The 18,620-nt window shown below is 55.4% G+C and overlaps 1 protein-coding gene across 2 annotated transcripts; it reads left to right on the top strand.

The window, feature by feature from the left end:
• The first annotated feature begins 540 nt into the window (after positions 1-540).
• On the top strand, positions 541-16,086 carry Fdft1 (farnesyl-diphosphate farnesyltransferase 1). Of its 2 annotated transcripts, XM_048330621.1 has the most exons (8): positions 541-676; positions 7,020-7,117; positions 7,714-7,897; positions 10,464-10,592; positions 11,300-11,491; positions 13,353-13,529; positions 13,971-14,123; positions 15,647-16,086. In XM_048330621.1, the coding sequence occupies exons 1-8, from the start codon at positions 578-580 to the stop codon at positions 15,866-15,868; spliced, it is 1,254 nt and encodes a 417-aa protein (XP_048186578.1). In that variant the 5' UTR covers positions 541-577; the 3' UTR covers positions 15,869-16,086. The 2 variants fall into 2 exon arrangements, with proteins under 2 accessions (XP_048186578.1, XP_048186577.1); XM_048330620.1 differs by lacking the exon at positions 541-676 and having other exon boundaries at positions 6,746-7,117.
• Positions 16,087-18,620: the final 2,534 nt, after the last annotated feature.

The raw sequence follows: 18,620 nt of genomic DNA, 5'->3' as shown, positions 1-18,620 counted from the left end.
AATTTCGGGGTTCAGGCAGGACCTGACCATTGGTTGCTGCCCCAGCTCGGTTACCGGGCAGCTGCTGGGCCCGCGCCCCGGGTGAGAGCCGCGGTCCCGCAGGCCGGATTAGGACTGCAGCGCCCTCCGGACGGTGGGAGCCGTGGCCGCCACGGAGCCCGGAGCCCCGTGCGCCCCGGGTAGCCGAGGGGCCCCCGGCCGCCGCCGCCGCCGGGCCCCGCGAGCCGAGCGGAGGAAAACAAAGCCTGCGCCAGCGGGCCAATCGCGCCCGCCCGCCTCTCTCCAGCCCGCCAATGGGCTTCTCGGTTGTGGCTGTCACGCCAGGACCGCCTCGCCGCCGATTGGCTGGCGTCTCCCTGGTGCGAGAGGCGCCGGCCAATCAGGGCCCCTCACTCCACCCGGCTCGCTCGCGGCGGCCCCGCGAGCGCCGGCCGCCGGTTGAGAGGGGCGGGCGGTGGGCGGGGCGCCTCTGCGTGGGACCCGCCTCCGCGGCGGCCAGGACGGCGGCGCCCGCTCCCTCCCCCCCGTCAGACTGCCGGACGCGGGCGGGAGCGGCCCGGGTCGTGCCACCGGCATCATGGAGTTCGTGAAGTGCCTGGGCCACCCCGAGGAGTTCTACAACCTGCTGCGCTTCCGCATGGGCGGCGGGCGCAAGGTGATTCCCAAGATGGACCAGGTGCGCGGGGCAGCCCTGTATCCCGGGGCATGCGGGGGGGGGAGGGGGAGGGGGAGGGGGAGGGGGAGAGCGGGCTGGGCCCAGATCCCCCCCCCCCCGCCGCGCCCACCCCTCCGGGTTTCTGCGGCGTCCGTCCCTCGGCCTGGCCGGTGGTGTGGCCTGGTCCGCGCTCGGATGCGGGGTTCTAGATCCGAGGAGAAGGTGGGTGTTGGGGGGGGGGGGCGGGGATCCCTGCCGACCCCGCGGGCTGTGCGGGTGCTACCCGGCCCCTCCCTTCCCCCGGTGAGACCCTCCCCGCCCTCGGAGCGGCCCCGCCGCCCCCGCCCCCCTCAGGTCCCACCCGCCTCACTCCCGGTGCTTCTTCTGGAGCTTCTCCCACGAAAATCGTTCTTACGTAATTACTGATGGCCGGGCGCGGGCCGGTCCACGGGTGGATCCCAGGTACCGGAGGGAAGCCTGACGACTCAGAATCCTCATCCTCTCAGGCCTAGCCCCGGCCCAGGCCACCTCCAGCACCCATCCAGCTGACACCTGCAGAACCTGCAGGTGACACCTGTTCACCGGCTAGTGCAATGTGGAGGGTGGGCAGCGGACAGGCAGAGTTCACCACCTTGTCAGAACAGCCAGGTGTTACGTACGTAGTTGTTGGTAGGAAACTGAGGAAGGACTGTAGTCCAAGCATCCAAGAGATGGAGGCAGGAGGGTCTTGAGTTTCCCAGCAAGTTCAAGGCCGGATTGAATTAGATGGTGGGACCCTGCCAAACAAACAACGGCAAAAAAAGAAAATGTAGGAAGGAAATATTGTGTGTGTGTCTGTGTGTGTGTGTGTGTGTCTGTGTGTGTGCAGACTGAACAAGCTTGAAAATGAAAGGAGTGGGATGTGTGTGTGTGAGAGGTGGTTACTGGGGTTTGAACTCAGGCAGAAACAGGTGCTCTGCTGCTTGGGCCACCGCAGCCCCGCACTGATGTATTTTCTCACTGGCTGTGAACTTTGCTCCACTGCTTCTCTAGCTGTGTCTCACCTTATAACAAGCAGTCACTCAGTCTTGGATTGTGCACCGACTTTATGCTCCCGAAACTCCACTCAGGTATATGAGTCTCTTGATTGTACACCTCAGGCTAGGGGAAATAGCATGGAAAAAATAAATTGGTGACTTAAAGTCATAATCTTGATTGCAATAGCTGGCTTGTCAATACACGTGAAGCTGACTTTATGAACAAAGCCGCCTTCCACAAATTTCACTTAGTTTAAGCAAGATCAACTTGAGAGAATGTGTCAGCACACGGGCAATGTCAGAAGAAAACGTAGCAGACAGGAGGAAGTTGCTTCTTGCTCAGGTAGGGATTAATCTTTGGAGGGTTGCCTGAGGGAAATACATGCTTAATTGCTTTGGTACCTTGAAACATTTTACTATTGTTGATGTGTGTGTGTGTACACGCGCGCGAGCGTGTATACATTCCCGCACACGCCAGTGCCAGTCTTGGGGCTTAAACTCAGGGCCTGAGTGCCCTTGGCGTATATACTCAAGGCTGATGCTCAAACCATTTGAGCCACAGCTGCACTGCTAGTTTTTTTTGGTAGTTAACTGGAATTTGGAGTCCTACAGACTGTCCTGCCTGGTCTGGCTTTGAACCATGATCCTCAGACCTCAACCTTCTTTGTAGCAAAGGATTACAGAGTGAGGTACCGGTTCCTGGCTTCAATCATTTTTTAACTTGAAATGCTTAAGATTTTTATTTGGGATTCTCTTGAAATTATTTATCAATACAGGTTGGACATACCTATTGTGAAACCTGAAATGCTCCGAAATCAGAAAACCTTTTGAGTACTGACATGGTAGGACAAGTGGAAAATTCCACATTTGTCCTCATAGGACAGGTCGGGCAGGTACTGTGAAAATATTGTAGTACACACATGTATATATTACGTGTGTTTTATGCATATAATATATATCTCAAACACATTTCATGTTTAGTTCCAGCTCTCACATCTCTAGTCCCTGGTAATTCACAACCTCTTGATCCTGACCCCAGGAGTTTTCTGGAAATGTGCCTAGAGTGAGCAGAACTTTCTTCTTTGTTCTAACCTTCAGAACCCAGGAGACATCGTTGTTTTGTTTACAGCACTTAGTGCCCTGAATGTGAGCTCTCAAACTCTCTTAAGAAAGCTGATAAAAGGCCAAAAGTTTTATGTCCTTTCTTTAGTTACTTATCCTGTGTTATAGTTTTTAGAACCTACGCTGACCTCGGCCTTCCTTAGAGCCAGTTCTTCACGTGTGGCCTGCCCACTTGTGCACCTTACATTCCTTATGGATGCTGTCATTTCTCTAATTCCCTTAGCTAGAGCGCCCCCCCCCTTTTATTTTTATTTTTATTTTTTTGCCAGTCTTGGGCCTTGGACTCAGGGCCTGAGCACTGTCCCTGGCTTCTTTTTGCTCAAGGCTAGCACTCTACCACTTGAGCCACTGCATCACTTCTGGCCGTTTTCTATATATGTGGTGCTGAGGAATCGAACCTAGGCCTTCATGTATACAAGGAAAGTACTCTTACCACTAGACCATATTCCCAGCCCTCTCTAATTCCCATATCATAAGATTGAACTAAATGCCCGGGGGTTGGGGGGTTGGGGGGTTGGGGAGGAGGGCAAGAGATGCAGAGAGGGAGGGGCTTTAATAGTATCTGGGGATACTTCATTCCTGAAGGTAAAGAAAATGAGACAAATATGACCAAAAGTTGATATACACTCTTCCTTGGCCACAGCTACCCCGCAGTTTGTTGTTTTCACTTTAATAGTTTGTAATTAAATCGCTTAATAATCTGTATTTAAATAATTTGATAGTTTGTAATTAAAATGCGTTTTAGTGCTTTCTGATGGTTAATTGGAGATTGGCGTCTCAAGATTGCAGCCTGAGCTGGTGCTCAGATCTCAGCCTCCAACGTAGCTAGGATTCGAGGGGTGAGCTGTCGGTGGCCAGCTGAGATCTTTTCTTAACAGTTGAGTGTGGTACTAAAGGTAACGTGTGTGTTGTATTAGGCGTGGATGGTAGTGACTAGTCCAGTTGTTGAAGTCCAGTTCTGAACTTGGTGGGTTTCGTGTTTTCTCTTGCTAGGCAAACCTGTTTTTATTAAGAACAAGTGTGTGTGGGGGGTGGTGACCTCCCAAGGGGCTGCCTTTCCCCCCCCTGCATGGTAGTGCTCGCCCTCCCTCCAGAGGCCCACGTCCTGTGCTTTCTCACCTGGGGATCTGGGGCTGGTGTCTCTCCCTCCGTGGCAGCCCCAGGGATGGGCAGGGGGACCCCAGGGACCGCAGCCGGCCCGAGCCCCGCCTCCCCACCCTCACACATAAGGCACTGGGGAATTGCGTGGGCGTGGAAATGCCCAGCGTGAGTAGTGTTTTCCACGCAGTAGTTAGGTTTCCCTGTGCAGCATTCTTCCTTTGTGTTTTGTCACTCCTGGGGCTTTCGCTCGGCCTGAGCACTGTCCCTGGGCTTTTTTTGCTCAAGGCTACCATTTGAGTTCCAGCTCCACTTCCAGTTTGGGGGTGACTCATTGGGAATGAGAGTCTCAAGGACTTCCCTACCTGGGCTGGCTTTGAACCATGAACTTTAGATCTCAGCCTCCTGAGTGCCTAGGATTATAGGCGTGAGCCACCCGTGTCTGGCTGCTGCTGCTGCTGCTGCTCATGCTTGCTGTAGCAGGTGATCTACCACGTGAGCCACTCCACGGACACAACCTATTATTCCTGATCACCTGGGGGAACTGTTCAGGTGATACGCTGAAACAGGTTCAGGAAAAGAATGACATAGGCAAGAGTAAGAGATACAGGTTATGTAGCTTGCCCTCTTCACAGGGGTGGGGTGTGTGTGTCATTCACTAGCTCCTGAGATTGTTGCTCTTCAAATCCAACATGATTATGCCTTTTTATTGAAACTTCTGGTTAAATGCCAGTTCTCAAACCACGTTCTGGAGCTAATGGTGACAGAAAGGTCCATGAGCAAAAAAGCTAGAAGTGGAGGTGTGGCTCAAGTGGTAGAGCACCAGCCTTGAGTGAAAGGGCTAAGAGGCAGTGTGGAGCCCTGAGGTTAAGTTCCAGTCTCCTCCCAGAAAGAAAACAAAAGACAGGAAGAGGGAAGGGAAATAGGAAAGAAGGACGGAAAGCAGAAGGCAGAGCAAGAGAGTGGTGTGGTAGGAAGGGTTCTCCTGGAGCTCCAAGCACCACTGTTACTTAGTTTCTTTTTGTTTCCTGTGAACTTGTCTGCACTTTTTGAGTTGTGTATAAATTTATTCATCTATCTTTGCTGGATATTTTGTGTGTTTCATAGTGCCCAGTAAATATTAGTTTTTGCTAATATTTCTTATTGGAGATAGCAATAGGATAGCAGTGAAATTCTCAGGATTATGTGATTTCTTTTGTCATCTTTATTCTTTAGACAGTATGTATCTCTGTGTTAGGAAATTTAGGAAACATACACAAATGACGAAGGACATAGTCCACCTGGAGGGCAAGGTCCACTAACATTCCAGCCGGACTTTAGAGGACTTTCTACTAGTCGATGCATGCTGTTTTGAAAAGTTTCCTCTGTACAGCACCTTAGTAAGAACAGTAAAAGTCTCCTATTGTTAGATCTTTCAGGTTTCTCACTTCCTGAGTGAGGAGGTTGTGTGTGTGTGTGTGTGTACTATAGAAATCCTACATTTTGTGCTGTTTTTCTGTAAACCTAAAACTGCTCAAAGAGTTTATATAAAAATGCATGGCCTAGTGGCAAGAGCACTTGTCTCATACATGAGTTCAATTCCCCAGCACGACATATATAGAAAAAGCCAGAAGTGGCGCTGTGGAGGTAGAGTGCTAGCCTTGAGCAAAAAGAAGCTTAGGGACAGTGCTCAGGCCCTGAGTCCAAGCCCCAGGACTGGCAAAAAAAAATAAATGCATATACACCAACCACAATTGTTTGTAATCTGTTTACTTTGTGTGTGTGCCTTAGCTGTTTGTTCAAGGCTGGTGCTCTACCACTTGAGCCACGGGTCCACTTCTGGCTTTTTTTGGTAGCTAATTAGAGATAAGGTGAAATCTCATGGACTTTCTTGTCTAGCTGGTTTCAAGCCCTGATCTTTAGGTCTCAGTCTCCTGGCCCGGACCCGGCTTGTGGGCGTTGTTCTTGGGCGCCTCCTTCAAGGAGATGGTGGGAAGCACCTTCGAGTGGAGGGGGTCTCAGGAACTCCAGCTGGGGAGTGGCGGGCTAACGGGCGGGACGGAGGCCTGGCACCCAGCCGCAGCAGGTGAAGAGCGGAAAGCCCATCTAGCTCGCTGAGAAAAACCTTTGAGGCCTGCATGGGTGGGTGGGAACCAGGGGCCCGGCCCAGCCCCCCTCCCCCCGGCCCCCCCTCCGAAGGGAGGTCCGGTCTGGTGGGGGACGGTTTGGCAGACCCAAGTAAGTTTGTTCTAGGAGAGGAGGAGGGGCGAGGCGGGGAGGTGAGCCGGGGAGGTGGGGGGGGCTCCTGGGGGTGGAGGGCCGAGAGCCCCCTGCGCCCCGCTGTGCCTGCCCGGTGGGGAGGGCGTCCTGGGGGTGGAGGGCCGAGCCCCGCCCCCTGCGCCCCCCTCTGCCTGCCCGGTGGGGAGGGCGTCCTGGGGGTGGAGGCCCGAGCCCCGCCCCCTGCACCCCGCTGTGCCTGCCCGGTGGGGAGGGCGTCCTGGGGGTGGAGGGCCGAGAGCCCCTGCGCCCCCCTCTGCCTGCCGGTGGGGAGGGCGTCCTGGGGGGTGGAGGGCCGAGCCCCGCCCCCTGCGCCCCCCTCTGCCTGCCGGTGGGGAGGACGTCCTGGGGGTGGAGGGCCGAGAGCCCCCTGCGCCCCCCTCTGCCTGCCCGGTGGAGGGCGTCCGGGGGGTGGAGGGCCGAGCCCCGCCCCCTGCGCCCCCCTCTGCCTGCCCGGTGGAGGGCGTCCTGGGGGTGGAGGGCCGAGCCCCGCCCCCTGCGCCCCCCTCTGCCTGCCCGCGTGGGGAGGGCGTCCTGGGCGGGGCCGCGGGGCGGGGCGGGGCTCCGGGGCTCCGCTCCGCTTGGCTGGATTCGGGTGCCGGGCGCCCCGCAGCGCCCCGCCCGCCCGGCCGGGTCCCGCCGCTCCGCTCCCCATGGCCGCCGCCGTGTGCAGCACCAAGGCCATGGCCCTGCTGAAGCGCTCGTGGGCGCTGAGCCCCGGCGCCCCCCGGCGGGGCCGCGCCTGGCCCCCGAAGGACGCGCGGGGCCCGCGGAGCCCGGGCCGCCCCCGCCGCCCCCGCCGCGCGGCCTCGGCCCCCGCCGCCCCGGCCCCGGCCCCGGCCCCGACCGCGCCGCCTCCGCTCTGCCCGCAGGACTCGCTCAGCAGCGGCCTGAAGACCTGCTACAAGTACCTGAACCAGACCAGCCGCAGCTTCTCGGCCGTCATCCAGGCGCTGGACGGCGAGCTGCGGTGAGCGAGGACGCACGGACCGAGCCCCGTGGGGGGGGGCGCGGGGGGGGGGAGCCCGGGAGCCCGTGTTTACTTCACCCACCGCCAGACCTGGCAGCCGCCCCGCTCCGGCCGGGCCCAGTGAGCACGGGGCCTCCCAGCCCCGGGGGTGGGGGGAGGACAGGGGGACCCCACGGCCACAGAGAAGTCCCTGTGGCCTTTCCCTTTGTCCTGGGAGCCAGTTTGTTTTTTATTATTACTCTTGAGTCATCGAAGTTATTTACTCTGGTTTAAGATGGGAAAAGCAACTTGTTTCCTAAGTCTGGGAGGTTGGTTCTCTGTGTGTCCGTCTGTCTGTCTGTATTGTCCTGGGCTGGAACTCAAGGCTGTGGTGCTGGCCCTTAGCTGTCCACTCAGGGCTGGTGCTCGGAGCCGCAGCTCCACTTCCAGATTTTTGGTGGTCAATTGGAGACAAGTTCTTGGTTTCTAAAAGCCCAGGGTGGTTTTGAACCCAGGGTTCTCCGGCCGCAGTCCCCCAGGTGCCGGGACTGCAGGCGTGGGCCTCTGTGCCCACATCTCCGACTGAGAGATGCTGAGTGAGTGTCCTGTGTTTGCAGCCATGCGGTGTGCATCTTTTACCTGGTCCTCCGCTCTCTGGACACGCTGGAGGATGACATGAGCGTCAGTGTGGAGAAGAAGGTTCCTCTGCTGCAGAGCTTTCACACCTTCCTTTACCAACCAGACTGGCGCTTCATGGAGAGCAAGGAGAAGGACCGGCAAGTGCTGGAGGACTTCCCCACGGTAGGGACCCAAGGGCGCCTCTGTGCACGTGCGTGGAGATGGGCAGGGTCTTGTGTGTGAGCCCGCAGGTGAACGGTCTGGGGTGTGTGCACGCGCGTGGAGATGGGCAGGGTCTTGTGTGTGAGCCCGCAGGTGAACGGTCTGGGGCACATGGTGTGTTGGGAACTCCTGCAGACTGCTTAGGCTGCAGCCTCCCAGCATGTGGATTGGTGGTTAGTTATATAGCAGTTGGGACGCAGTTTCTCCTGATGCTATAGGGACGCGGGACGCAGCTCACCTCTTAGTTTTGTGTGTGTTGAGAGTCGGGTGTAGGGAAAGATCTCGTCACAGCAGTAGCCCTGCCCTTACTGTTGGGAAGTGCAGTGTGATTCCTAAAGAAGGATGCATCCAATTCCAGCGCTGTAAAATAATAGATTCTCAGGCTGGCTCAGTAGCTTAGTTGGGTGTGTAATGAGGCTGAGTGTGGTAGATCAGCGAGGTCACACCTGTGGCACGGTGTGAGGCGCGGGAGGTCTGCCACTGTGGCTCTGAAGTGAGAATTATGAGGGCTGAATAATTTCACATAGGTTATTTGGAATAGTCCATGCCAAATACTCTGCAAGTATTTCCCATTTTTCTGGGAGTCAAGTGGCTTATAGTCACGAGCGTGGCTCCTCCACGGCCCCTAAGTTTATGTTGTGCTTGTGCCCAGCCCCCCTCTCCTGCTTCCCTGGCTTAGCGGTGAACGTGTGATTTAACCGTGTCACAGGTTCTCACGTCGGTGCCAGGGCTTGAGCTTTTGCTTTTTCCACTCGTGGCTGGTGTGAACCCCTGCTTTCTATCCACAGTAGTCTGAGTCTTAGAGCAGAGCCTGTCCTAGGTGGCTGTTGAAATGTATCAGTCAGAGTGAGGAGGGATTTGGGTGGACAGGAGAGTCACACCTTTGGAAGGGAGGTTTGAGAACGGCTCCCTCGGGGCAAAAGTATTTTAGGTGGCTGAGAACCCTTCTCCGCAGCCAAAGCCAGCATTGTGTAATCCAGTAAGCCACGGATCAGCAGAGCTGGTGGAGAACCCAGTGAGGAGTTAGAGCTGGGACTGAGGCCGGTGCCGCAGGCCAGTGTCCCCGGGCCCCTGGTGGCCGGAGAGAGGGGTGACCCTCCCCGGCCAGAACGTCTCAGATTCGAACGTGAACTTGCATTTTCCCTGCTTGGAGTAGGACGGTTAGAAGGCAGAAGGTTAGAAAGAAGAATGCAGGCCAGATGTTAACCCTTTATGTTCCGGATGGATTCATGTTTTCCTCACACACAGCAGAAGGCCTTCCAGGTGCGGTGGCTCTTGCCTACAGCCCTACTACCTACTTAGGAGGTTGAGACCGGAGGGTGGCAGTTCAAAGCCAGCCCGCGCTGGAAGGCCTATGAGACTTTTATCTCCAGTTAATCAGCAAAAGACAGGAAATGGAGTTGTGCCTGGAGTGGTACAGCATTAGCCTTGAGGGGGGAGAAAGCTGAGCCAGCGGCCTGGAGTTCAAGCCTCAGTACCAACACAAACAAAACAAGCTCGAAGGCCTCTCAGTCTGCCTGGAGGGAAATGGGGAAGCTAGTACACTAGACCGGGAGGCCCACGTCAGAGTCCGTCCCTCCGTTCCCCCCCCCCCCCCCCAATCTGAGGGCCTCACCCTGACTTCCTCACCCTCCAGAGCTCAAGGGTCCCTGGGGCAGCGCATATGGGTTTGCCCAGGCCTTGGCTCCTCCCCTTCAGTGCCCTGGGCGCCTGCAAGTCCTGGGACCCGGAATCTATGGGGAAGAACCCTGGTGTGGTGGGGCGGAGCTTGCTGGGGGAGGAGCCAGCCAGTCCTGGGGAAGCCCAAGCCCTCTGCCTGGTCACTTGTTCCTGCTGAGCTTCTGTCTCTTTCCTGAGTTACATACTTGCTAAGTTCCAGAGAACAGCTCAAACTCAGGGGCCTCCTCGTGCCCTCGCTCCAGCCCCCCTAGGCAGGATTTGGAGCACCCCACTTGGTGTCAGTGCAGTCAGCTTTCGGCTTGGACTTGGCGCAGCTGTTCTGGAAGGGCTAGATTGATTTTACGGTGTGGGGGGAGGGGCTTCACATTGGTTGTTCACTGGTCATGATTTTAGATGTCTGGGTTGTTAGGGTGCTCAGCAACAGCTGGCACCCCCCCCCCCACGTGTGCACCCCCCACACGTGTGCGCGCACACACGTCCATGTGGCAGTCTGTTTCCTAGCACTTCATTTACAAAGCTTCCTGGTGCTGCCACCTGCCTGCAATCCCAGATACTGAAGATTCCTTAAGGGATCAACACTTCCTTGAGCTTGAACGAGATAGCTTTGCAGAGGCAGTGTGCTTCAGAACCAAGGAATACTACCTTGCTGTATCAGAGCTTAGGCTTAGGAAGGAAAAAAGAAAATGTAGCTTCAGCCCTGGTATGGGGCTGGAGTTCTGGCTGAGGGGGGACTGTGGCCTCCAGGGAGGGAGTCTGGCCCATCTGCCCTCTGAGATCTGGAACATCGTGTATGTACGTCATTTCGTACTTCCTGTTTTTTTGTTTGTTTTTACGGCTTGCATTTCAGATCTCCCTGGAATTTAGAAATCTGGCTGAGAAATACCAAACAGTGATTGCTGAAGCTTGCCGGAAAATGGGATTTGGCATGGCAGAGTTTTTGACTAAGGATGTGACCTCCAAACAGGATTGGGATAAGGTCAGTGGCCTGAACAGCGCTTCCGGGAGCTCAGAACAGACTAGCACTGCCCTCAGTTCTAGGTCTGGTGGTGCTGCTACACATTTGGGTGGGTTGGTGGGTTCTCCTCATACACTTTTAATAGTGTGTAAAGTTTAATGCTCTATCAATGAAATCACATGTCCTGGAGCTCTTACCACAAAACAAGCCAAAGTAAATTGAACTTGTTTTAATTGTAGGGACACAGAACTTCAAAAATGGCCTCTGGCTTGCTGTGAAATTGTCAGTAAATGGCCAGATTGTTTCCTATAATATAAAAACACTAGTAGCTTTCACATTTAAAACAAGAAATATTTCCTTTCTGGAATATTTGTGTATGTGCTTTATTATTTGTACCATTTCTGGTCCTGTGTATGCATGTGTGCCCATAGTAACTTGGGGTGTAGGTGCAATCTCTGAGCTCTTTTGCTCAAGGCTAATGCTCTACCACTTTGAGCCACAGCTCAAACCACTTCCAGTTTTTTTGGTGGTTAATTAGAGAAGGGAGTCTCATGGACTTTCCTGCACGGGTTGGCTTTGAACTACAAGCCTGAGCCTTCCGTGTAGCTAGGATTGTAGGCTTGAACCATCAGTGCCCAGCTATGGGTTTTGTTTTGTTAACAAGTGATACATAGCATTTCTATTTTGGTGAAAAAGTCATTGTTGAAGTACTTTACAATGTCTTGCAGTACTGCCACTACGTCGCCGGGCTGGTGGGAATTGGCCTTTCCAAGCTGTTTTCCGCCTCCCAGTTTGAAGACCCCTTAGTTGGTGAAGATTGGGAGTGCGCGAACTCAATGGGCCTCTTCCTGCAGAAGACAAACATCATCCGTGATTACCTAGAAGACCAAAGGGAAGGGAGAGAGTTTTGGCCTCAAGAGGTAACACAAATAGGATATTTGGGAGAAAACAAATTTAGATATTTACCTATTTTTATTTATTTTGGTTTTTTTTATTGGCTTATATTAGCTATATGGAGGGAGAGTCCATACAGAACAATATTTCTTTTTAATTTTTTTTTATCATTGTTATAAAGGTGATGGGCAGAGGGATTACAGTTGCATAAGTCAGGTAAAGAATACTTTTTTTTTTTTTTTTGCCAGTCCTGGGGCTTGGACTCAGCACTGTCCCTGAGCACTGTCCCTGGCTTCTTTTTGCTCAAGGGTAGCACTCTACCACTTGAGCCACAGCATCACTTCTGGTCTTTTCTATATATGTGGTGCTGAGGAATCGAACCCAGGGCTTCATGTATACGAGGCGAACACTCTTGCCACTAGGCCATGTTCCCAGCCCCTAGTTTTTTCTTTTTTTTTTTTTTTTTGCACAAAGTCACCCCTTCCCTTTTCTCTCCCAATTAAAGAAAACAAATATATTCAGTTCTATGAAAACATACGATCAGACCTTGTGACTGCAAACAAAAAGCAAGGCAGGAGTGGAGACTGAGCAGGAGGAGTTTCTTCCAAGTGAAGTAAAAAGCTGGACACAGAATTCTGGGTTACATAGTACCATCGAAGTGGGAGGTGATCCAAAAGTTAATACAGTATTATCACTAATCAGGCCGCTGGTAGAGCACTTGCCTAGCATGCAGGAAGCCATGAGTTCAGTTCCTAGTAAGGTAATCGTGTTGTTGGAAATCAGCTTGGAACATTGATCATACAGCGATCATTGTCAGCATTGTCAACGGGTTTGAAGTTCATGAAGTAATTTTCTCCAGGTTTTGCAGAACTATCCAGTAACGTCAACTGTGTGTATTTGAATTCAAATTAGAGATGGATAACAAATTTGACCTTTAGTAAGTCAATAGAATAGCCTAGCCCTTTCAGGCCTACTCATTTATTTTGAAGAGTCTGTAAAACTACAGAAAGCAAGCATTTTTAGGAAGCTTAAGAATTAGCTAAGGGGGGAGGGAGGGGGGTATGAGGGACAAGGTAACAAACAGTACAAGAAATGTATCCAATGCCTAACGTATGAAACTGTAACCTCTCTGTACATCAGGTTGATAATAAAAATTTTGAATAAAAAAAAAAAGAATTAGCTAAGGATAAAAGTACACTATTTGCTAGCTTCAGGGAACCCTCTAATGGCATTAAACCAGGCTGGATGGTGGTATGCATCTTGTAGTCCCAGCAGTCCGGAGGCTTAGACTGGAATATTGAGAGTTTAAGGCCATCCTGTAGTGATTGGTGATGCCTTGTTTCCAGTTCTAAACAAAATAACAACAAAACAAAAAGGAAAAAACCCAACGCACGGTTGGAACCGAGGGCGTCACTTTACTGTCAAGTTCTAAGGTTCAGGGAGGTGATGTTCTTGGGGTGCATAACCACTTATTTCCCCCAAATCTGAGTGTTGCCGGCTTCTTATGGGAACAGGAAGTGAGGATCGTTGGTAGGGAACCGGAGGCCGGCTGCCTTGGGTTGCGGTGTTTCCCTGGCAGCACTGCAGCCGGTTCCGTCCGTGGCTGGGCTCTGTCTCAGCAATGGGCCCAGCCCGCCGTGCAGCTCCTCTCCCAGGGCTCGTTGTCTCTCAGGGACGGGGACACCCGCACCTGGCTCCTGGGGGGGGGGGGGGGGCTGGACCTGGTGGGTGGGCGCAGAACTTGAAACAGCTTGGTGTGGGTGAGAGGCCACCTGGGGCTGGCGGTGGCGGGGCGGAGCCCGGGCCCCTCGGCGAGCCGCCCCCCCCCCCCCCCCGGCAGTTCTCTGGGCGCACGCTCACTCGTCCTCCGCTCTGCGTGCCCGCTAGGTCTGGGGCAGGTATGTCAAGAAGCTGGGGGATTTCGCCAAGCCCGAGAACATCGACGTGGCCGTGCACTGCCTGAACGAGCTCATCACCAACGCCCTGCAGCACATCCCCGACGTCATCACCTACCTGTCGCGGCTCCGGAACCAGAGCGTGTTCAACTTCTGTGCCATCCCACAGGTGCGGAGCGGCACCAGCGCACGCAGCCCAGGCTCAACCTAGAACCTTCTTTCCGATTCTGATCTTTTCCTATCCCCTGTTCCAACCAAGCTAGGTCTTAACGCTCACTCGGCTGGTGCTGTCGTCATAAAAAAGCGAAGCACCAAATTATTCTTAGCCTTGTCCTCGACTTGGGATAACACAACCTGATCCCATAGACCAGTGCCTCCGTTTCTAGCTTAGACGGGTGCTGTTAGCGACACACCAAGAGCCGCCCGTCCCACAGGACCACTGAACACTGCAGCCCGTGTGGCTGGGCGGAGGGGGTGGGGAAGGCGGTCCTGGCGTGCTCAGTCGGCCTTCGGATTGGTTGCTCGGCATGCAGACCCCACAGTGTCCAGTGACTGCTCTCGGCTGGAAATAGCATGCGTGAATTGCGTTTCTCCCTCCCGCCTTCTGTAGGTCATGGCCATTGCCACGCTGGCTGCCTGTTACAATAACCAGCAGGTGTTCAAAGGGGTCGTGAAGATCCGGAAGGGGCAAGCCGTTACCCTAATGATGGATGCCACCAACATGCCGGCCGTCAAAGCTATCATATACCAGTACATAGAAGAGGTGAGCGCCCCTGACTGTCCAACAGTGGGTAGCTCCTTTGCTGTTCCCCATAGGGCGAGGATGGAGACAGGCCACGTCTGCCTTCTAGATGACCCTGACACCTCACCACGGTCTAGCGAGACTAGCGGTGGTCTTGCTTGGGAAATGTTGCAGGCATGGGGGGAGGCGATGGATCCGAGCCCGTGGCACCCCGTGATTCTCAGATTGCTTTTGTTTCGCGCTATTCTCTCACCAACGTGAGGAAATCAAAACCTATGGACATTGAGAGCTCATGGTCTGTTTGTTTTTTCCACTCCTGGGCCTTGAACTCAGGGCCTGAGCACTGTCCCTGGCTTCTTTTTGCTCAAGGCAAGCACTCTGCCACTTGAGCCACAGCGCCAGGTCCACTTCTGGCCGTTTTCTGTATATGTGGTGCTGAGGAATTGAACCCAGGGCTTCATGTATATGAGGCAAGCACTCTTGCCACTAGGCCATATCCCCAGCTCAGAGAGCTCATGTTTAAGTCTGATTTTCCCCTAGCTAGTAGGAAGTAGCCCTGCTTTGATTTGAGTGCGAGGACGAGCTGTCCTTGGCCAGCCTCCTGTTTTCAGAAGTGTGTTCGTTGGAACATTGCCACCTCCATTTGTTTATCACCCGTGTTGGCTTTGCAATTTCAGGGCAGAGTTGAATAGCTGTGACAGGGTAGCCCAGAAAGCTAAAAATAGACTTTGGCCCTGTGATCTAGGTCTCTAGATTTAAAGTTAGCCCAGCGAAAGGCCAGGTATTCTGAAGGAAACGCTAGCGCTGGTGTGGATTCGGTTCAGAGCCGTCTGTAAAACGTGATGGCGGTTTCCACGTCAGCACGGGGACACTGCAGACGGGGTGGTCGCGGGAGACTCGGGCCGGGCCCACGGGTGCGCTGGCCCTGCCCAGATGCTGCTTGCCACCCACAAGGCCATCTTTGCCCCCTCTGGGCCTGCTGTGCCTGGGGAACCACCTGGAATGGGGGTGGGGGGGCACCAGGGTCTCCCAGGCCTCTGACGTCACTGCAGAGGTGCGGGCGGCCAGGCTAGGACTCGGGGAGGCCCCTTTGGCCTCCCCGCGTCTGTGGCTCGGGCCCCACGCCGAGTCTGGCTTGCCTAAGCTGCTCCTGCCCAGTCTTTCTGGGACCATGCTCCTTCTCCGCGCCGCGCTGGCTGAACCCTGGCAGCGTGCGCTGGGCGCCTTCTGAGCCCGGCATCCGAGCTTCGGGAGCTGGGGGCAGCGTGGCCTGACCGCTCTCTCCAGGGGGCGGGTGGTGCGCTTGCGCAGTGCGCAGGCTGGGGTGACATTTCTGCAGCATGCTTGTGGCAAGGCACTGCCCGTTCTCTGAGCCCCTCAGTTACCTGCCTGGAGGACTGCCCGGTACCCACAGAGGCAGCTGCCAGACGCCGGGCCTCACACCTGCAACCCGAGCTGCTCGGGAGGCTGAGGACTGCGGTTTGAAGCCGGCCTGGGCAGGACAGTCGGTGAGACTCACCTCCTGACTCTGTTTCCTTGAACAGATACATCAAAGAATCCCCACCTCGGACCCAAGTTCTAGTGAAACGAGACACATCATCTCCACAATCAGGACCCAGAACCTCCCCAACTGCCAGCTGGTGTCGCGGAGCCACTACTCCCCCATCTACCTGTCGTTCGTCATGCTTCTGGCAGCCCTGAGCTGGCAGTACCTGAGCGCCCTGTCCCAGGTCGCGGAAGACTACGTGCCGACCGGCGAGCACTGACGCCCCGCCCCCGGCCCGCGGACTCCCCGGGCTCCCCTCTGGCCTTCTCCCTCCAACAAACTCCGCGTGCTTGGACCTTTAGAAACGGAGATGCACCGGAGATGACCGGAGGAGAAGGAAAGGGCGCCTCCCCTCCGCTGCACGCCCGGCGGCGGCCACCTGGGGGCGCCCTCGCGGCGGCTCCTGGTACCATAATTAAAGCTATTTAATTTGAAGCCGTCCTGACCGGTCACTGTCTAGCTCCGTGCTAAGTTGCATCCCTGCACTTCCTGGGAGTGCAGCCCTCTCCTGCCGGGGGGCAGGGGAAGGAGAGTTGGGGTGCTCCGGCTGCCTCTGCATTGGGAACTTGGAAGGTTTTCACTGTGTGTGCACTAAGCCCTTGTCCAGTCACCGTCACTGGGCTTTGGGCGAGTGACGAGTGACTGAAGGACAAGGCCGTGTACCAGCACGGGCCCGGGGCGGGGGGCGCAGCTGGCCACCCCCGTCCCTGCTGGCCAAGGCTTGGCTGCTGGAGTCGCTTGACCTGTCTGCCTCCTGCACTTTGGGCTCATTAGCTACATTAGCTTATTTTTTTTTTAATATTATTTGTATATTTTGCCAGTCCTGGGCCTTGGACTCAGGGCCTGAGCACTGTCCCTGGCTTCTTTTTGCTCAAGGCTAACACTGCCACTTGAGCCACAGCGTCACTTCTGGCCTTTTCTATATAAGTGGTGCTGGGGAATCGAACCCAGGGCTTCACGTCTACAAAGCAAGCACTCTTGCCACTAGGCCATCTTCCTAGCCCTGCATTAGCTTATTACATTAACTGTAGTAGCTTTTTCTTTCTTCCTCTTTCTCAAACTCAAGTGTGAAACTGGAGAAAGGTGGATGACGGTTTTCAGGTAATGGAATGGCAAGTCAACTGAGTCTCTCCCACCTGGTTCAGTCATGCCCTTCCCTCTCCCCTGCTGTAGAAGGGAGTCTCCCCAGAAGAGTCAAAGATCAGTCTAGAAGCCATTAAATGTTACAGAGCTAGATGCATTTGTCTGCTCATTGTAACAAAATGTCTGAGGCTAATACTTTACCAAGGAAGGTTTATCTAGCTCTGGTCAGGGTCGGTTTGGGGGGCTAGAAGTCCAAACCCAGGGTCCATTCGCGTGGCCAGTGGGGTGAGGGCCCCACAGCAATGGTCGGGGATGGGCACGTGTGGTAGACTGGGTCAACGGAGGGACGAAGGCCCTGCCCCCACCCTCCTCAGGCGGTGCTAACTCCCGAAGACTGGCATCGCGCCTGGGGCAAGGCCTCTACCACTCCAACTCCCTGCTAGGTCTCCTCCGTCTCTGCGTCCCAGGAGCAAGCACAGGAACCAGGCCAAACAGTGCAGTGCAAGTCCCTCGCTCACGCGCTCTTCCCAGCCTTCCGTGCGCCACCACTACCGGTGACTGGGAACAGAAGCCGCGAGCAGCCAGGGCTGGTGCGGTGCCCCACATCTGCCCTTCTGTCCCCAGGTGACACACCAGCTCGCGGTCCGCGGCCACACATCCCAGGGGTGCCGGGAATCCCTGCGGTCTGGCTGGGATGCACACGCGCGGCCGAGTGTGCCATTCATCTAACAGGCTGTAGGGCGAGGCCACCTCCCCTGCCTTGGTCTGTGCAACGTGGTGGGAAATGGGAGTCGTCACAAGAGACTGAGCGGGCAGCACCCCCTGCCGCCTGCCCTTCTTTTTGGTCAGTCATGGGGCTGGAACTCAGGGCCTGGACGCTATCCCTGAGCCCTTTGGCTCAAGGCTGGGGCTCTACCCCCAGCACCGTTGTTGAGGGGTTCACTGGGGACGAGTCTCACAGGGACTCTTCTGCATGGGCTGGCTTCCAACTGCTGTCCTCAGACCTGTCTCCTGAGTAGCTAGGATTACAGACACGGTGCCCGCCGCGTCTGCCTCCTCGTGAGCACCCAGGAAAAGGAGGGAGATGGCTAGGTGGTGATCCCTGGGGTAAGTGACACACATTCTTACAAGGCAAAACATTTCTTGGTACTGAGGCTTGAATTCAGGGCCTGGGGTTTGTCCCTTCGCCTTTTCAGCTCAAGGCTGGTGAGCCACAGCTCTGCTTGTGGCTTTGGGCGTTTAATTGGATAATAGCATCTCCTGAGCTTCCTGCTAGGACCGTGGGCGTGAGCCACCGCTGGAGGCAGGTCTGCCTCAGGCTTCTCTGCAGTGTTAACGGTGCCCCAGTCCCTGCTGCTGGCCCCAAGGTGAGCTGGAACAGTAGCTATTCCACTCGGTTGGGGAGCAGGCAGGACCATAGAATGCTGTTATAGCACACTTGAACCGAGTATAGTGGACAAATGGAGTATGAGAAACTTCATCTACCAGGTTTGTGGGACCGGGAAACCGAGGCAAGCGCTCTGTCCCCTGAACGGCGCCCAGCCTCACCAGGCCTTAAGTGCTTTCTTGATGTAGCCCTGGTGCCCAGCTTGGGGCTCCCGGTGCTTCTGAAAGGGGCTGCCCAGCTCACACCGAGGGAAGTACTGACCCACAGCAGGCTGGCGGGTGAGCCCTGGGCGCTGGGGTTTCTCTTCCCTTAGAACCTGGCTCCTGACCAGGGCTAAGAAAACAGTGCTGTCCCAGCCAGTCGACCCAGTGGCATCGGGCCTCCCAGTGCCACGCCCCCCCCCCCCCCGCGGGGCGGCAGGGCCCTGGCCTGTGGCTCCCACGGCTGGGGGTGCCCTTCCGAAGGGGCCGGGAAGCCAGGGAAGAGATGCCAGGGAGGGGGA

The sequence above is a fragment of the Perognathus longimembris genome, chromosome 21 (genome assembly GCF_023159225.1).
Source record: "Perognathus longimembris pacificus isolate PPM17 chromosome 21, ASM2315922v1, whole genome shotgun sequence".
Lineage (NCBI taxonomy): Eukaryota > Metazoa > Chordata > Mammalia > Rodentia > Heteromyidae > Perognathus > Perognathus longimembris.
This window is presented reverse-complemented; position numbering and strand designations above follow the sequence as displayed.